This window comes from Brachyistius frenatus, unplaced genomic scaffold (genome assembly GCF_029030835.1).
Source record: "Brachyistius frenatus isolate BFR_SWC_R1_liver_20210118 unplaced genomic scaffold, ASM2903083v1 Contig_13, whole genome shotgun sequence".
Lineage (NCBI taxonomy): Eukaryota > Metazoa > Chordata > Actinopteri > Embiotocidae > Brachyistius > Brachyistius frenatus.
In genome coordinates this window covers 4083957-4100739 of record NW_027210612.1, presented here as the reverse complement: position 1 = coordinate 4100739, position 16783 = coordinate 4083957, and the positions used below count along the sequence as shown (strand labels likewise).

At 42.5% G+C, this 16783-nt stretch overlaps 2 protein-coding genes across 3 annotated transcripts; one reads left to right on the top strand and one right to left on the bottom strand.

Moving 5' to 3' along the window:
- Positions 1-808: 808 nt before the first annotated feature.
- Positions 809-10557, top strand: cog2 (component of oligomeric golgi complex 2). Its single transcript, XM_069692848.1, has 18 exons — positions 809-971; positions 1996-2157; positions 2483-2548; positions 2636-2716; positions 2909-3012; positions 3236-3344; positions 3538-3717; positions 3971-4095; positions 4878-5004; positions 5145-5284; positions 6167-6228; positions 6324-6475; positions 6585-6770; positions 6982-7054; positions 7351-7493; positions 9226-9365; positions 9574-9757; positions 9927-10557. The coding sequence occupies exons 1-18, from the start codon at positions 915-917 to the stop codon at positions 10023-10025; spliced, it is 2190 nt and encodes a 729-aa protein (XP_069548949.1). The 5' UTR covers positions 809-914; the 3' UTR covers positions 10026-10557.
- A 679-nt stretch (positions 10558-11236) lies between these two features.
- Positions 11237-15615, bottom strand: agt (angiotensinogen). Of its 2 annotated transcripts, none has more exons than XM_069692846.1 (7): positions 15509-15615; positions 13686-14136; positions 13184-13550; positions 12791-12915; positions 12471-12619; positions 11981-12137; positions 11237-11889 (listed from the first exon to the last, which is right to left on the bottom strand). In XM_069692846.1, exons 2-7 carry the CDS (start codon positions 14091-14093, stop codon positions 11713-11715), a joined length of 1383 nt encoding a protein of 460 aa, XP_069548947.1. In that variant the 5' UTR covers positions 14094-14136; positions 15509-15615; the 3' UTR covers positions 11237-11712. The 2 variants fall into 2 exon arrangements, with proteins under 2 accessions (XP_069548947.1, XP_069548948.1); XM_069692847.1 differs by having other exon boundaries at positions 13686-14115; positions 15509-15566.
- Positions 15616-16783: the final 1168 nt, after the last annotated feature.

Here is a 16783-nt window from a genome sequence, read left to right as displayed (position 1 = left end):
ATTATGATGATTGAATATTTGAATCAAATGTTGCACAGAGAAAATGATAATATGACAAACAAACACGTGAAAATTATGACAAAGCAAAGCAAAACAGACCTATTTTTTTTTCCATATTTAGTGGGAAAACTTTATTCAGTTGTATTGAATTGTGGGCTGCAATTTATACGAATACACGGGCACCATACATTTCCATTGTGTTGCAATTTTGGAGCTTGGCACAGGAAATGGCTTCTTTAAGATTTAATCTTGATGAAAAGTACTGCGCATCACAAAGAAAAGAGGACCTCAATACACTGAGTGTCCAAGAATGGATTTTTCTCTGAATTATGCAAATGAGAGGCAAGCCTGCTTTCATGGGTAGATGATACTATAAGCTACCTCAGGCTACACATAGCACAGAAGCAACGGAGACAGCTGACTGATGGGAAAAAAAACAACAACAAAAAACGTTTATAATTTTTTTTAAGGCCTCCTTTATTTTAAATGTTGTTTTTTTAAAAACTTCTATTAGTATTGTATATACAATAATCTGTTGACCTTTAGGCTACCTGAAAATTGAAAAAAACAAAAAAAACAAAAACAATGCTGTAAATAAAATCTATCAGGAGTGAACAGAAGCCAAACGGAGTTCAGCATTAGGAAGTTACAAAAAAAAATATAAAATAATAATTCATCATTTAATCTTGTTAGGAACTTCTTACCGGTCTCAATGCACTGTCACGAACTGTGGCGTAACACCAGCCTCTAGAGGGCGCACGAGTGCCACTGTAAACCGTCCCGACTCTTCTTCGTTGGTGCGCTTGCCATGTTTGCGGAAGCTTGGCAACAGCGGCTAACTCAAGGCTTGTCCCTTTTCCTGTGAATGTTGTTGTTGTTGTTGTTGTTTTTTTAGCTCTGATTTATAGTTCACAATGAACCTGCCAAAGGGACCAGATTCTTTGTGCTTCGACAAGGATGTTTTTATGAAGGTAAGAATCTGTTGACGTCACGTTTATGAAAGAGCTGACGTTACCCAGCGCTGTCAAACTGGTTAGCACCAAGCTGGCTAAACATCGATAGTTGACGTTGATAGTCTATATATATATATTTTTAAAACACTTGTTCGTCAGTAAATTTAGATTTTTAGCCCTTTTGTAGCAGAAGGCGTTTAATAGTCAGTCTCGGATAGACGTCACTGTGCACGAAGAACCACCATTAGATGCATACGTGCACATACATACAGGTGTACCGAAAATACGGTAAAAGTGCGTTTCAAAAACCTGTTGTTGAACATAATGGGACGTGAACTGATTCTCTTATTTTGATTTTACAAATTGAAGCCCTCGGGAGATATCATATACGTTTCATCAGGGGAAAAAAAAATAAATAAATCATAGACAGACTTGCAACCCTTGAAACTGAGACTGCACAGTTTAATGTCCCTGAAATGTAGTAATGGTGACATTTAGTGGATGCAGACACGAACCATCTTAATACTAACTTGAATCAAGCAAACCACTTGTCGTACACATTTCCTGCTTCCTCACCGCAATTGATAAATCTTTCTGCAACCGAGTACCTTAATTATGTGACCCAAGATTACCTGACTTGCTTCACTCAACTTTGCCATATTCACTTCACTCAAGAGACTCACTTGGCTCCAGTGCAACCTTGCTCACTTATTTCAAGTTTCCTTCTGACGTTAAATTGTTCTGTGGAAGCAAGAAATTTGCATTCTGATTTAAATCTGAATTTCAGAAAGACTGTAGCTCCTGTGTGGCATTTCCGAAGGCTTTCATTTAAATTGGAATCAAAATCGGGAATTTTCTTTTATTGTACCAATTAAGTCACTTTTTCTGGAACTTTGCTTTTATTTTGAAATGGGTCCTGCGGAAAAAACCACAGAGGGGGGGCGGTTTGACTGTAATTGTGTGTCCTGTGATGTAGCTTGCCCGTACGTGTGTCAGTGATGTTATTTTCTGCGTACGAGGCCGATAACCTCTCTGTCTGCAGGACGACTTTGACGTTGACCAGTTTGTGGCCGAGTGTCGCAAGCAGGTCCAGTTGGAGGAGATGAGGGAGGACCTGGAGCTCTACTACAAGCTGCTGAAAACGGCCATGGTGGAGCTCATCAACAAGGACTACGCGGACTTTGTTAACCTCTCCACCAACCTGGTTGGTCATTATTAATGTTACCTTCTGTCAGACATTTTTCGCAAAGTGGCTTGATGAATCCCAGTTCAAATATGTCGGTATATTTTGTGGAGCCTTTATTTGGCCCTTACTATCTGGAGATATCGGTTTATCACAGGAAAAATCTGTGACGGCATTATTGCTGACCGATGAATCATATTATCCTCGTCATCACAGCGTGAACGCGGTACACTGCCAAATATGCAATTAAGAAGAAAAATAATGTTATTTGCGTGTGTCAAGCGGTCACTTTCAGCATGTGTGAAGGTAGACTGTTTCTAATCTGACCGGTGCTCCTTTGTGTCAGGTGGGGATGGACAAAGCCCTCAATCAGCTTTCTGTGCCATTGGGACAGTTACGAGAGGAGGTTATGGTAGGTGCTCTGATTGAATATACCATAAACTTTGAAAATACCTGCCACAGATTATTTATGGATGTTTCTGGCTGTTGTTGATTGCAGAGTCTGCGGTCCTGTGTAAGTGAGGTGATACAGGCTATAGACAACCAGCTGTCCAAACAGGAAGACCTGCAGAAAAAAAAGGTTCCTCTTCTTCCTGTCCGACTTCATACTTTAATCATTCAGTGTTTTTTTTTTTTTTTAATGTATAATACAAACATTTTTAATTTATAGAGAATAGCATGCTGCTACACTTGTGCAATAGCAAATTGTTTTCTACTCTATGGGGCCATGTCAATTAATTGTCCTCTTCCTATTATTGTCGCCATCCCTCAGGTGTGTGTATTGAGGCTGATTCATGTGGTACGCTCTGTGGAGAAGATTGAGAAAATCCTCCACTCACAGAACTCCAAGGAATCCAGCTCTCTGGAAATCAGCAGGTGAGGAGCTGACGTGAAAATCCAACCACTGGTGTCACTTCGTACATTATGGTTGCAGTTAAACGTGAAGAAATGATGCGTTATTGAATTTCGGTGTATTTCTGTTTTGGGATTTTTGTTCACTTCAAACCATTGTTTTACATTTATTAAATGTGTTGAGCTTGGTCGTTGCACGGCCGTACATCCGCGCGTATGATTGACTTTTCTCTCGGTCTGTGTACAGTCCCTTGTTAGCAGGTCAAATCCTGGAGAGGATTGCCACAGAATTCAACCAGCTGCAGTTCCACGCTGTACAGAGCAAAGGCATGCCCCTGCTGGACAAAGTCAGACCTGTAAGTGTTAATGGGTCAAACAGTCGGACAGCTGATAAATTAAGAACCACGCCATAAGTCGATCAGTTTGTCTGACTGGCTGCTCTTCTGTCAATTCTTCCTAATTATCTAACAAAGATAACCAGCCTCTCTCCAGTCCTCCTAGTAGGTGGTATGTTCAAAATATTTGACCCTATTTCATGATTTCTGGCAGCGTATCGCAGGGATCACCTCGATGCTGCAGCAGTCTCTGGAGGGCCTGCTGATTGAGGGCCTGCAGACGTCCAACGTGGACATGGTGCGTCACTGCCTGAGGACATATGCCACCATAGACAAGACTCGAGATGCAGAAGCACTGGTGGGACAAGTGCTGGTCAAACCGTACATGGACCAGGTGAACATGCTCCACAATATACAATACATTAAATTGGGTAATCAATTATAATTAACTGTATTGTGCTCAGAAAAGCTAAATGCCCATGAAGTGTAATACTCCTGTTAATGGAAGGATTTTTAGTTCATAATTAATATGGCAAGAAATTTTACTCTGTAAATGATCAATATCAAAAATTGAATTTGAGCAGAATACCGAATATCCTGCTTTGATAAGCAATAAAAGTCTCACCTCTTGTCTGCTTCTCCTTTAGGTGATAGTTGAAGAAGTGGTGAAGTCCAGTCCAAGTGGTCTCCAGTTGATGTACTCTAGACTGCTGGAGTTTGTTCCTCACCACTGTAGACTGCTCAAAGAGGTGACAGGAGGAGCCATATCCAGGTATTAAACCTGCAGCGAGGAACTTTTGTCTCCCCCTTCTGGCAGTGAGAATAATTACAAAAACACTTGCGTCATCGGCTCCACCGTAGCCGACTCCGTTGCTACTGTTGCAGTGGTTATATGAAATAAAAGGCATCAAAGCCCTGCGCAATGACTTGTTTTACCAATCAGAATTTGATCCATTTGGTCCAATAACATGTGGAAAGTCCAGAAGAGATGATTTCATTATTTGATACTGATTCATTTTAACATAGTCCTAAACTAGAAGTTAGCTGGTTTCTGGTGCGCATCATCTACCCACAGAGCATTACAAGTTTACATTCATCCGGCCGGAGCAGGAGATTTCTTGGACGTCAATAGCATCAGCATTAGTGAACTACTTCAGCAAGGGCTTGAATTTAACGGGCATTCGTTGTACAGCTTTTATGTTCTCACAAAGGATTCACAGACAAATCCGTTTTTTTGTTGTGATTTGAATCCTCTTGCCTCTATTGGAAAAGCAAATGATTCGCTTTCATCTCTCTCGCGCTGTTTCGTTTAAGCACATTGACCAGGCTGTTAGATCCTCTTTACACGGTTTTGATCTTCATTTATTTTGTTTAAAGAATACATTGATAGTGCGTCATTACAGTTTCTGTCTCGTGGTTTTTTTTTCAAAGCGTTTTTCCAGAAGCAACTCCTACTACTCCCAGACCGACCGCACGAAACGAATCAGTGGCTAATGTAAAAAAAAAAAAAAAAAAAAAATCATAGCATATTTGCAATATTCCCTCTCCTCTCAGTGACAAAGCTGACGTAGTGCCGGGCTACGATTTCCTGGTGAACTCCGTGTGGCCGGAGATAATCAAAGGAATAGAGGAAAGGCTGGCCTACCTCTTCAACCCTGGAAACCCTGACATATTCTATGAGGTACAGTCACAGTGACACAGCCGGTGTTTGTATGCAGTCACTTTGCAAAAGTTTTGCATATTACAGGGTTTGATTGTGTTGTTCACCCGTGTGTGTGTGTGTGTTTGTGTCTTCTGTCTTCTCCTTATTGTCTTTTCCAGCGTTACAGCGTGAGCATGGAGTTTGTGCGCAGGTTTGAGCGACAGTGCAGCTCGCAGGCCTGTGTGAAGAGACTAAGAGTGCATCCTTCCTATATCAGTTTCCACAACAAATGGAACCTGCCCGTCTACTTTCAGCTACGGTGCATATTTCCTTAATACACTCTGCACTTTGCATTTAGCAGCCAATCGATTGCAGCATACTCGCGCACCGAATACGACATTCTGTAAAATGCAGCTTCAACCTTATTCGTGTTCTTGTGTCACCGCAACATGCTCTCTATCTGCTCGTTACAAACGCTTCTCTAAGGGAGTTGCTTGATATTTTTGTTCACATTCGCAGTGCATAATAGGTGTGTTATGTTTAACATTTAATGAATGTAGTCGGACGCTGTTGACGGTGGAATTTCTGCGCAGCGTATATTTCGAAGAATTGACAGGTCTTGCTTTAAGTACTCCAAAAAAAACAACCTCGGATTTAAAATAGCGGCCTGTCAGCATTTCTTTGGAAATGGAGACAGGTTGGCAGATGCTCATGACGCGAACAAAGACCTTTTTTTTAATTTTTTTTATAGGAGTCTGAAAAAACTGTTTATGGCTGAGAGTTTTCAAGAAGCAAAAATGTTAATGGAGAATGTGTGTCAGCGTATTAGAGAACATAACCCAGAAACATGGCGCTGGACCTTGACTGGATGGCCATTGATCTGTGTGTAAAAGTGTCAAAAGTTGTTTGTCAACCTCCCCCCGCCCCCCACAGACACACAACGCCCACACACACATTCTTCAAAGCACACAACACACAGATTCATCACTGCACGTCAAGACAAAGATTAGAGCTTGTGTTCTCATTTCACAATACTTTACACAGTACACAATACACAGTTGAGGTTTTTTTTTCTAGGAAGTCCAAAACACACATTGCTGTTTCACACCATGAGCTCGTGTAGATCAGAGCTGATGCAAGAACGAAGCTGATAACTCATTGATTGTCTTCCCCTCTCTGTATGTCTCGCCTTGTTCTTCAGGTACAAGGAAACAGCAGGACGCCTGGAGAATGCCATAAATGATGGATTAGAGGCAGCACCAGGTAGGAATTGCTTCTCTTTCAAAAACACCATTGTGTACCTGATACTGTACCTCCAGTAACCCCGTGTCTGTCCGTGTCTGTCCGTGTCTGTCCAGCTGGCAGCCCGTACCACCTGCAGGTATCTGTGGTGTTGTGGTCCTGCCTTGTGAGGTGCTGGTCAGACAACGTCTATCTAGCTCCTCTGGCCCATCGCTTCTGGAAGCTTACGCTGCAGCTGTACTCACGATATGCCAAGTTTCTTGATGAGGTATGCTTACAGAAAGAGGAGGGCAAGAAGTCAAGGAAGCAATCTCCAAATGAATAGCCGGCAGCTTTTTCCGTCTTCTTGTTCTTCATCCCGATCGCTGTCCGCGCAGGTGTTGACTAAGACTCCGTCCTCTGAAGCGACTAAAGAGCCAACCAGGCCTCTACCGAGCTCAGCCTCCTCCACATCCAGCCGAACGTCTCTGGACGAGGGCGGCAGTGAGAGCGGGAGCCCCGCCTCCCTGTCCACCAAACAGCTGGTTTACATCGCAGCGGACATCCAGAAGCTGCAGGAGCAGGTGCGCGCGCACACACACGAACTAAATACATGTACTGACATATGTAATTCCAGCTAACATATATATACAGCATATCACCATGTAGACTGACAGTACGGGGGCAACCGCTTGAATTTTACATCAGTGAATTCTTTATGGTTTCCTTTATGTCTTAGTTTTCTAGTTTCCTCTCTTATTGTTTTCAAACGGACTTTCTCTGTCTTTCTCTCAGATCCCAAAGTTGTCAGAGATGGTCAGACAGCGGTTAGAAGCCATCGGATTCAAAAACTTTGCCGTCATGGAAGGTCGGCTGCCCACTATTCAGTTTAAAGTTTCACTTTGTTTTCTTGATCTTATCCAGGATTTTTTTTCTTTTGGCAGTAAATAAGGTAGAAAAAGTAAAAAAAAATAAAAAATGACGAGTCTTTTTGAACTACATTTCAACGCAATATTTGCTGGGTTTATATGTGTGTAGGGGACGCGTGGTCATGTAATCATAAAGGCCACTGTTCACTGACATTTAAGTCATTCTTTGACTTTAACACGAAGGTACTCAGACTGTGTGTACTTTTTCATTTACTTGTGCTCTTTTCAATGTCAGATGCTCTCGCAGTCTCCAAGACTTGCCTGTCAAGCAGCATTCCCACTCTGAACACCAGGATGACGCAGCATCTGACTGAACGATGCTGTCGCTTCCTGAAAAGTGCCTCTGAGGTTCCGCGACTCTACCGCAGGACAAATAAAGTAAGTGAAGCTGCAAACATGGCATACGCAGGGGGTTTCTCCTATATTGCATCATGCGACATTCTCTCCTGTCATGTCTTAAAGCAAGCATTGGGAGCACTGATTAAGGCAAAACCTTGAGGGCCGATGTACTTGAAGTTTTTTCCTTTCTGATGGAAATGTCATAATTAAAGGTCATAATTTCTCCCTTTTAAAATGCGCTGACTGGTCAGATTGTAATGCAGCATGGAGCGATATTGCATGTTAATAAATGAATGGCATTCAGGCTAATACATTATTATCGCTGGCTCTAACATTCAGACTTATACTGAACTCAATGATGTTTCAGCGAACACAAATCAAAAGATTTATTTTATGTTAAGCACATTTGAGCTCTATAAATGAATTGAGCATAACGTTTTATACTTAACCTTGGAAATGGCAGTTTGACCAAAAAAAAAAAAAAAATCCAAGTTCCACTTACTGGACTTGATTTTAAGTAAGTCGACTTTGTGCCAAGAGTTTTCTGTCAAACATCTTCGTTCATACGTTCCGTCTCTGAAAGTCTGTCTGCCTCCTAATGGCCACCAGTCCCACCTCCCCACTGCAGAGTTGTGTTCAGCTGCATCTATGACATTGTGTTTTCTCGCTAATCAACATTTTCTGTTGCCGCGCTGGCGAACCCTTTGCTGTTGTGATTCACTATTGCCGTGATAGCACACTGAATCGATGATAACTGATGAACAAGGGCGTCTTAATCAGGTAATTTCCCCTCATTGTGATCCAAGTTCCTTACAGGAAACTCTGAGGATCTGCTGATACAGAGTCTTAATTTTATAGTCATTGTTGTATTTCCCGAATACACAGTGCGTACACAGTGCGCTCCCGGCTGGTTGAAAATGCTGAGAAAGTTACTGATTTGATGAAATATACCAACATGTCCAACTAACTGAGGCCCTCTCTGAAAGTTTTCAAATGTGTTGCACCTCCGATGTAGAATCTTCGTATAAATGATTATTTGAGACGACATTCGCGCTCCGTGCGTTACCGTTTTCAAAATCTCCGTCACAACGGAAAACGACAAGGCTGAAAAAGGTTTTACAAAGATTCGGGTCAAACAATAAGGCTGGCCTGCTGTTTTTTTTGGGGGGGAGAAGGGGGGTTTCCGGCCTTTTGCAAGGATTTAGCCATTTTAATGATGCGGCTCGCCTCCACACATGCAAATGCTCCACCAAAACAAGTTACTTCTGACGCTATTTGGCGAAGGCACCGTCGCTGCATCCTGGGCTTAGCGGCGCCCAAGACGACTGTGATCGGTTTAAAGGAACGGAAAACGAGCCACAGCATTTTATACCAGAATGAGATACGGGGGCAGCCGGCTCATTCTCCAGCGCTGGCAACAGCTTGGTGGAGTTGAGACAGGTGAGGCTACTGCAGCAGAGTGAGCCGTTAACCACAGGAACTCACCGACAACATTTTAGCTGAATGCTTTTCATCATTTGGAAAAAAAAAGTTTTGGATGTCTACTGACTACGTAGCTCTATAAGAAAATGTAGTCCGCAACGTGTTTGTCCTTCGATAGTTCAAGAGGGAGGAATCTAAGACGGCAGCTGTTTGGAAAGGATTTCAACGAGTCTCATCCCCAACGTGAACAAAATAATGTACCATGAACGCATGCAAATAGAAAGGGTCTATCTGACTTGCAAATATAAAGAAGGCTGCGCCTTTAACGTTCTCCTTCCTCCCCGTGTAGGATCTGCCGGTGCGTGCGTCAGCGTACATGGACAACGCCTTACGTCCGTTACATCAGTTGCTGACTGACTCGACAGGGCTGGTCACTCCCAATACAGCACAAGGCTGGCTGCGAGTTGCACTGTCCGACTGCACACAGAAGTAAGCTCCAACATAAATAGACCCACGCACAGGGCAAGTGTTGGAAGAACTTGATGTTTACGTAGCGAGCTATCCCATTTAATACGACTGCGAGAAAGAAAGCATTTCTTCTACATTTCCATCTAGAAGTTGGACTTCTTTCATTTCGTAAAGCTGTGTAGCCCGCAGGGTTTGTGCTTTTCAGCTTCATTTTCCACCTCGCATTCAGGTACTATGAGACCATCTCGGAGGTGCTGAGCTCGGTAAGAAAGATGGAAGAGAGCCTGAAGCGCTTGAAGCAAGCTAGAAAGGGAGCGACCACGACCACCACAGCGGGAGCAAACGGTGGACCCACCGACGACAGCAAGATTCGCCTTCAGCTGGCTCTGGATGTGGAATATTTGGGGGAACAGGTACGTGCCGTTTGACGAGTGCACGACCGCATGCGGTCTTGTGTCAGGCTATATACTCAAACGTGTGACAACCGATGCCACTTTCATCAGGCAAAAAAAAACAAAAAAACTACGAGTAAGTTGTGTTGCAAACTTCTGTGTCATCGCTCTGTGCTGATGTGTGTCTCAGATGCAGAAGATGGGTCTTCAGCCAAATGATATCGCCATGTTCTCCACTCTGATGGAGCTGGTGAGAGAGGCCCGAGAGCTCGCCGAACAGAACCAGTGAAAAGTCGACTCCACAGCGACCGAAACCCTCCAACACTCGTCTCCACGTTTCCTGGAGACTCGTGGAAGGAAATGCCGACTTCGTGGTCTGGTCGCAGCTTATGACGATCAGATCAATGCAGACTTCGGAGCCACTGAGCACAAACATTTAAACGGGAAGCTGCCCGAGTTGTCTGGAAACGGTTGTTGGAAACAGGCACGGAAACTACCACGGGATCATCGCGGGTTCTGCTGGAGTCGGTGTGGATAGAAGGAGCTGCATGGGTACTATGTCCATGAAATGTTTTCAACAATGACCGATGCTGGAGATTCGCACCGCTCTATGCAAACTATTGCTGAGCCAGAATGTTGCGTAACGAGAGTCTCAAGTCTAAGTTATAAAGGGAGAATGTCAACTATAACATATTTGTCTAATTTCTGCTACTTGGTGATGGATTCATTTCAGACGAATAAGTCTGTTAATGTACACGTTCAAATCGAAGTTGTGTAATATAATATGTTTATCGTAATCAAAATAAAGAACTTTGGGTATATTTTGGATTCGGTGTGGTCATTAGCTATCTGCAAGTGGTTGTATAATAGTCATATGTTTGCACTGACTACAATTTTTTTCCTTCAGGATTACACAGAAAACTGCAGGACTCTGAACACTGTGTACTCATGACGTCACCCAAACAAACAACAAATACACAATATCTAAATTGAAGTTTAAAACGTGTCCTTGAATCACTGGTTTCAGACTTTGAGGGAGCAGGAAGATGCTGACACCTGTTGACATTCAGTAGTGCCGATATGGATATTTCCATATTTCATAGATTTATTTTTGAAAAATGTTAACGTTTTCTAATATCATGAGTAAGATGTAATTTGCAGTATATTGGTCGTACAATGACAATAGCTTGTCATTGGCTACAAAGTTATCAGGATTGTGAGAGAAGGACTGAGTTATTTCTAATGTACAGTATTCACTATTCTTTTTATGCATAGAATATACTGTAAGGTACTGAAAGGTAAGATGAGAAATATGTGATTATCTAGGAAAGTGAAACGTGTTTTGGCTAGCTTTGATGATTCCCAGGAATATTTGTCTTATGTCTTGACTTGACTAGATGACTATTGATACAAGTCTCATTTTAATCGCTGAAATAATCACATGAAAGACAATCGTAACTTTGTCTGAAATCAAAAACAGTTCATTTTTTTTTTGCCATATTTGGAAACAAAATGTTTTATTTCAGCAGTCACAAATCATAACAAAACAAAAATAAACTCTTAGTTACAATATGCAACGTGTTCTTGTGGTTACTGTACCTACTCTACCGAAAAAATAATGTACAGAACTCTGCTATAATAAATTTCACAGAAAAAAAAAAAAATTAAAATTTGAACAGGCTGCTTTGAAAACAACTCAGCTTGAAGTAACATGTTTTTTTTTTTTTATAAATACTGAAACAGGAGCTTTTGTAGAGCCATCATCTAGGTGGTGAAAGATAACTTTAACACAGAGCGATGTTGTGCTTCATTTCTCATGTGTTGTGTGTGGCCATTACTTCAGAAGAAAAACAACGTATGATCTAAATAAGAAGTCTGCGGAATGACTTGATTTCATCCCCTGCAGAAACGTGGGCCGAATATGTTGGACATTTTTCATGTCAGAGGTTTCTGTTTGTTGTACGTGCTATATATCTTTAGAGTGCAGGATTGACGATCTTTCCCAGCATGAAGATGGAGTTAGAATCTCCCTCTATAACAGAGAAGAAGAAAGGTCTGTTGATGGACAGTTTTAGAGGGACGCCTGCTTCCTGTTTCTTGTCCTGAGGTTCTGCTCCTTCCTCTGACATCTCAAACAGCACCTTGTTGATGACCTGAGAGGAGACATAGAGATCCGTTAATGACTCACACATGCGCGTTGAGTGGTTTTAACATTATGACAAGCTAACACCTCATCTCATTAACCTTATCTATAGTGAAGGGTTTGGCGTTGCTGAGCTGGCTGAACTCGGCCTGTGAGCCCAGCAGCTGGGCCTCGAGTATCGGATCCATTTTGGCCAGCAGGTCCCGCAGATCATTCATAGAGGACATGGAGAACTTCGGGAGTGAGAGCTCCAACAGACTGGAAGGAAAGAACACATTTTTAATTTTAAAATCAAAAGTTTGTGAACTCAAATGGGATTGTACCTGACTCTGTTTCTCCCTAATTATCAATAGCCTCATTTGCCTTTGATTGATTTAATGACTGGGGAGCTGATAGACAGTAACTATGGTCTTTTAACTGGCCTGCTTTTTAAGCCAATAAAATGACACTTCAGCTCAAAGTCTATGAGTTTGGGCTAAAACCAGACAAAAGATTCTTCAGGCTTCACGTCTGTTATAATATAATAACGGCAGCAGCAGTCAAAGGTGATACGAGGTGGGGATTTAGTGTTTTAAAAAGGACAATACTCACCCTTCTTGGAGGTTCGAGTGCCAGCCGGACAAGACGTCAGTGCGCAGCTTGGACTCTATGTCATTGAGGTTGGCCCCTTCATGAGGCAGCACCAGCAACATGTAGGACCGTTTGCTCAGGGACAGCTTCACAACGGTGCACCGCCGCACCTTAAACATAACGAAACAAAAATATTACAGATGAGTGACGACATAACTATTTTAACAAGCTCAATCCACCTGCCTGTTGTTCACATTTGTTTCATACATTACTGCTCTGAATATGAGGTTAACACAGATACACAAAGGAGCCAACAAATCAGCATAAAACGTCAAATTTACCTTATCATTCAGGTAGTGGTAGTGACCCGTGTGGGTCATCAGTGGAACCATTACTGTGGTTGTTTCATCCACATGAAACTCCTGCAGGGAGGTCTTTTCTGGCTGGAAGGCTGTCCTCCAGTTGCCTAAACAGACACAACCAAAGACCACAGTCAGGTATTGCAGAGTGGAGCAGTAGTTAATGGGACTCTAAGGATGGGTATTTATAGGATTTCAGTTTGCAAGAATCTGTGTCAATGCAAGTCAACTGAAAGGGTTTGACTGGTACTTTCAGACTGTATCTTGGCAATGTGAAGTCTAAATGTTGTCTCTGTTGTTTACACTGCACTTCTAAAATAGCCTGCAACGCTGGACTCTACGTTATCAACTCGAGAGAGAGAGAGAGAGACCGACCTTGAAAGTTGAAGGAGGAGAGGAAGAGAAGGTCACTGCTGGAGTTCAGATCTTTGAAGATGTTCTTCACCTTCCCGTCGGATGTCTTCTCCACGAAGCTGTTCACCAGCTGTTCTGTCTCCTGAAGTTCAGACAAGTCCACGCCTCGGATGAACGACGTGTCTGAGAAGTCCTGTGTGCCTTGAATAAAGTCCTCGGACAGCTGAGCATCCTGGCGAGTGAAGGTCCAGACCTGGGTAGTGATCTCATCTTTGGGTCCGTCGTCCACCAGAGAGTTAATGCCCTGCAGGGTCTTGAGAACCTTGTGTCCGTCCACCAAGGACACGCAGTCCTCTCTGTCGCTACCACGCTTCAGGCCAAGCAGGCACTGGAAGGAAAGCAGTGATTTAAGAAAGTTTACTTCTCTGTGGACTGAAAGCGCAAGACATTGTTGGGATAGTGAGGGGTCAGCAGGTTCTGCTCACCTCAAACCCATTCGTGAGAGTAAATTCAAAGCACAGACCTGGAATGAGTTTGCTGTCTTCTTGGAGGCTCCCAGGTAGAAGGTGACAAGGGATCCGTAGGTGTTGACTGGAGAGAGCAAGGTGTTGGTGCTTTGCTGCTTGCTGCTGAGAGACTGGTACATCCTCAGACCCAGAGTGTTCAGCAGCTCTGCCAGGACCACCGTCCTCTCTGTGATGTTCTGCTTCTGTGCGTCCAGTTTTGACGGGTCCCTGCCGTCCGGTGTCAAGACTTGAATATCAAGTGGGGCCACGGCAAGTGTCTCCAGAGGCTTGGCCGTCTGCGTCTGCAGGGTCTCACAGCTGACATTCTCGGCAGCAAAAAGATGGAAGGGGTGAACGTAGACGCGGTTGGCTTGGCTTCCTGAGAGGCAGCAGCATAGTAGGAGGACTAGAAGAGGTCTCTGCATTTTACCTTTAGTTGGTAGTTACCTTAAAAACAAAACAAATTCCCTGTGACGGGGGGGGGGAATGGGGGAGGGGGTGACAGATACTCTTAGTTTAAGTTTGAGCACCGAGTCGGCTATGAATCTTACACGACTATTAAAACGGCTTTGGTCACAAATCTGGCTGAATCTGGTTCTGTGTCTCTGACGGGATTGGCTGGCAGGAACATTGGACAGAGAGCCGCATGTCAGTGATTGATAGATTACTCTTTGTGTGTTTTCTCTCCTGCTGGTCAGTGAATGCGAACAGGCATTACCCTCTGCGAAAGAGGTCGCATAGATAATGAAGACACATCTACGTGTCTCTCTCTCTCTCTCTCTCTCTGTGTGTGTGTGTGTGTGTGTGTGTGTGTGTGTGTGTGTGTGTGTGTGTGTGTGTGTGTGTGTGTGTGTGCGCGTGTGTGTGTGTGTGTGTGCGCGCGTGTGTGTGTGTGTGTGTGTGTGTTTGTCTGTGTTCACCGACTAAGATAAGATGGAGTTCTCATTTAAATATAGATTACTTGGATCCAGCTGCCTTCAGACTTATGACACAAACTGAGTGTGCTCAAACAAATTTACATGCTCAACTTGTCACCATATTTCAAGTCAAAATGGTTCACTCTGAAAAATGATTGGAAAATACGATACTTGTATTTTTATGTAATAGCGAACCACGGAATGAGTGAATGAAAATAAGTCTCACAACAAACTTTCGCATGCACGTACAGCAGTTTGTTGTCTAAACTAAACTGAAACTTTCACTGATATTTTGAAGGATCAATATAGATGTCTGTGGGGGGAACAGCTTTAGTTGGTGCCCTTAGGCAAAAATAGGACTTTATCCTTTGACGTGAACATGCAGAAATGTGGACTGATGGACTCTTGGATGAGGTGTGTAAACACAAAATTTTCCTCTATGTGGACATGTACCACAGGACATGGCCTTGGTCCCTAATCAATAAAAAAAAAAAAAAAAAAAAATCAGTGCACTACAATGTTCTTGCACACTACTTGTGTATCTGAGAACTCAGAGGTAAATAACATGGCTGTTTCATGATTGCCGATGTTTTTTTTTTTTATCAAGTTCCAGAACATGGAGTAGATTTTGTGTACAATCTGGTCCATAATAATTCTATTGGTAGAAATTAGCAGCGCTATTTAAGTAGATAACCTTTGAATTAAACCTAACTAGAAATTAAAAGCTGGTCAAAGCTTTCTTGCATACCTTTTTTGCAGACATTTAGAACATTATTTTTTTAGTATCGAAGAATAAAATAATAAATATGAGTCCTCATTATAGGACTCGAAACTAGAATTACATTTCCCCTCATCTCTGACAATTAACTGCGCTGCATCATCAAAAGGCAATCACTGCGATAAAAGTCAGAATGGGTTCTTACCGGTTGTGTCTGCTGCAGCTGAGTGAGGTCTTGGCTCCTCTGCTCCCTTACTTTAACCCAGCCGGGCCGGCCGTGGCGCTCCCACTCTGGTTACTGATTAACTCAAAGCAGCATTGAGTCGGGGGCTCTGCTGCCGTCACTCACAGCCCGCTTTGTACTGACGAGCTGCTGCTATAGAAAAAAATAGGTCTGACAGAGAGGAGAAAGGGACCACCCAATGTCCCTCTGCATGTTGACTTCATAGGAGGATGATGCAAAAGCACATGATGAAATGGGTGAAAGGGAAAGCTCCACAGAGTAGGAGTGGGGAAGCAGGGGCACAACCAGGCTCGTTTGTGTTTTCCTTCTTTGCAGTGTGACTCACTGAAATGTCACCATATTGTGGGGATGTTTATTTGTGAAGGGGGTGGGGGGAGTGCTCTGGATTCATTGCGCATGTTCTTTGTAATTTTGCTCAACCTAGAGGTCAATTAAGTAAACATGTCTCAAATCAGCATCAAACCAAATTCACGTCGCAGAATATATGTAAGAAAAAAAAATAGAGAAAATTAAAAAAGTGTCACAAATTGGCCAGATAATGAGATTGTTATTGTTTTATTGTTATCCTGTTTTCATCTCTACGAACTGCTTCACTTTCTCCAGGTTTGCATTTTCTGATATAATCCATAGGGGATGGATGAGTCTGTTATATTATTTTCATTATTCACTTCATGCCATTACTGTAACTTTATCATTTATCATACATTTACAGTCATGTTCATTGAAGCCCTTTAACTGAGATACTAATCCTACAGAATTAAGAATAAATACAATTCTCTATCTGAATGAGTCTTTAAGATCTTTTCAATTTGATTTAAAATGATAAAAACATGTCCTGGGAAAAGAGCAAACACTGTTCAAATGTTCAAATAGTTCTTTATGAAGCTATGTGGAGCATATTTACTAAAGGTAACATCCGGGCTGTGGATTGCGGAAAATCCTTCACACCCACACCTGATTCAACAGGGCAGGGTCAACTAGATTTTCTCACCAGAAAGAGAAACATCATCATGTCCAGTGTTTTACAGTCCTGGTTTATCTTTTACAAATATTGTTGCAGGAAAAAAATATCTAATGACGGGAAGTGATGAGTCAATAAAATAAAAGTAAAACTTTATTTCATTTTTCACTCTATTTAATGCTGACAGCAATTAATGTATGACAGCAACCTTTGTGAATCTTCTTTGATGTCTTATCACTTTATTTTGATAGAGATTTTAGTTTGTTAATGGCTGC

Coding starts and splice junctions, on each gene's coding strand:
- cog2 (XM_069692848.1), top strand. CDS start 915: ATGAACCTGCCAAAGGGACCAGATTCTTTGTGCTTCGACAAGGATGTT. Junction 2,717..2,908: donor AAGACCTGCAGAAAAAAAAG/GTTCCTCTTCTT, acceptor GCCATCCCTCAG/GTGTGTGTATTGAGGCTGAT. Junction 9,758..9,926: donor TGGAATATTTGGGGGAACAG/GTACGTGCCGTT, acceptor TGTGTGTCTCAG/ATGCAGAAGATGGGTCTTCA.
- agt (XM_069692846.1), bottom strand. CDS start 14,093: ATGCAGAGACCTCTTCTAGTCCTCCTACTATGCTGCTGCCTCTCAGGA. Junction 12,620..12,790: donor ACCACTACCTGAATGATAAG/GTAAATTTGACG, acceptor GTTATGTTTAAG/GTGCGGCGGTGCACCGTTGT. Junction 11,890..11,980: donor AACCCTTCACTATAGATAAG/GTTAATGAGATG, acceptor GTCTCCTCTCAG/GTCATCAACAAGGTGCTGTT.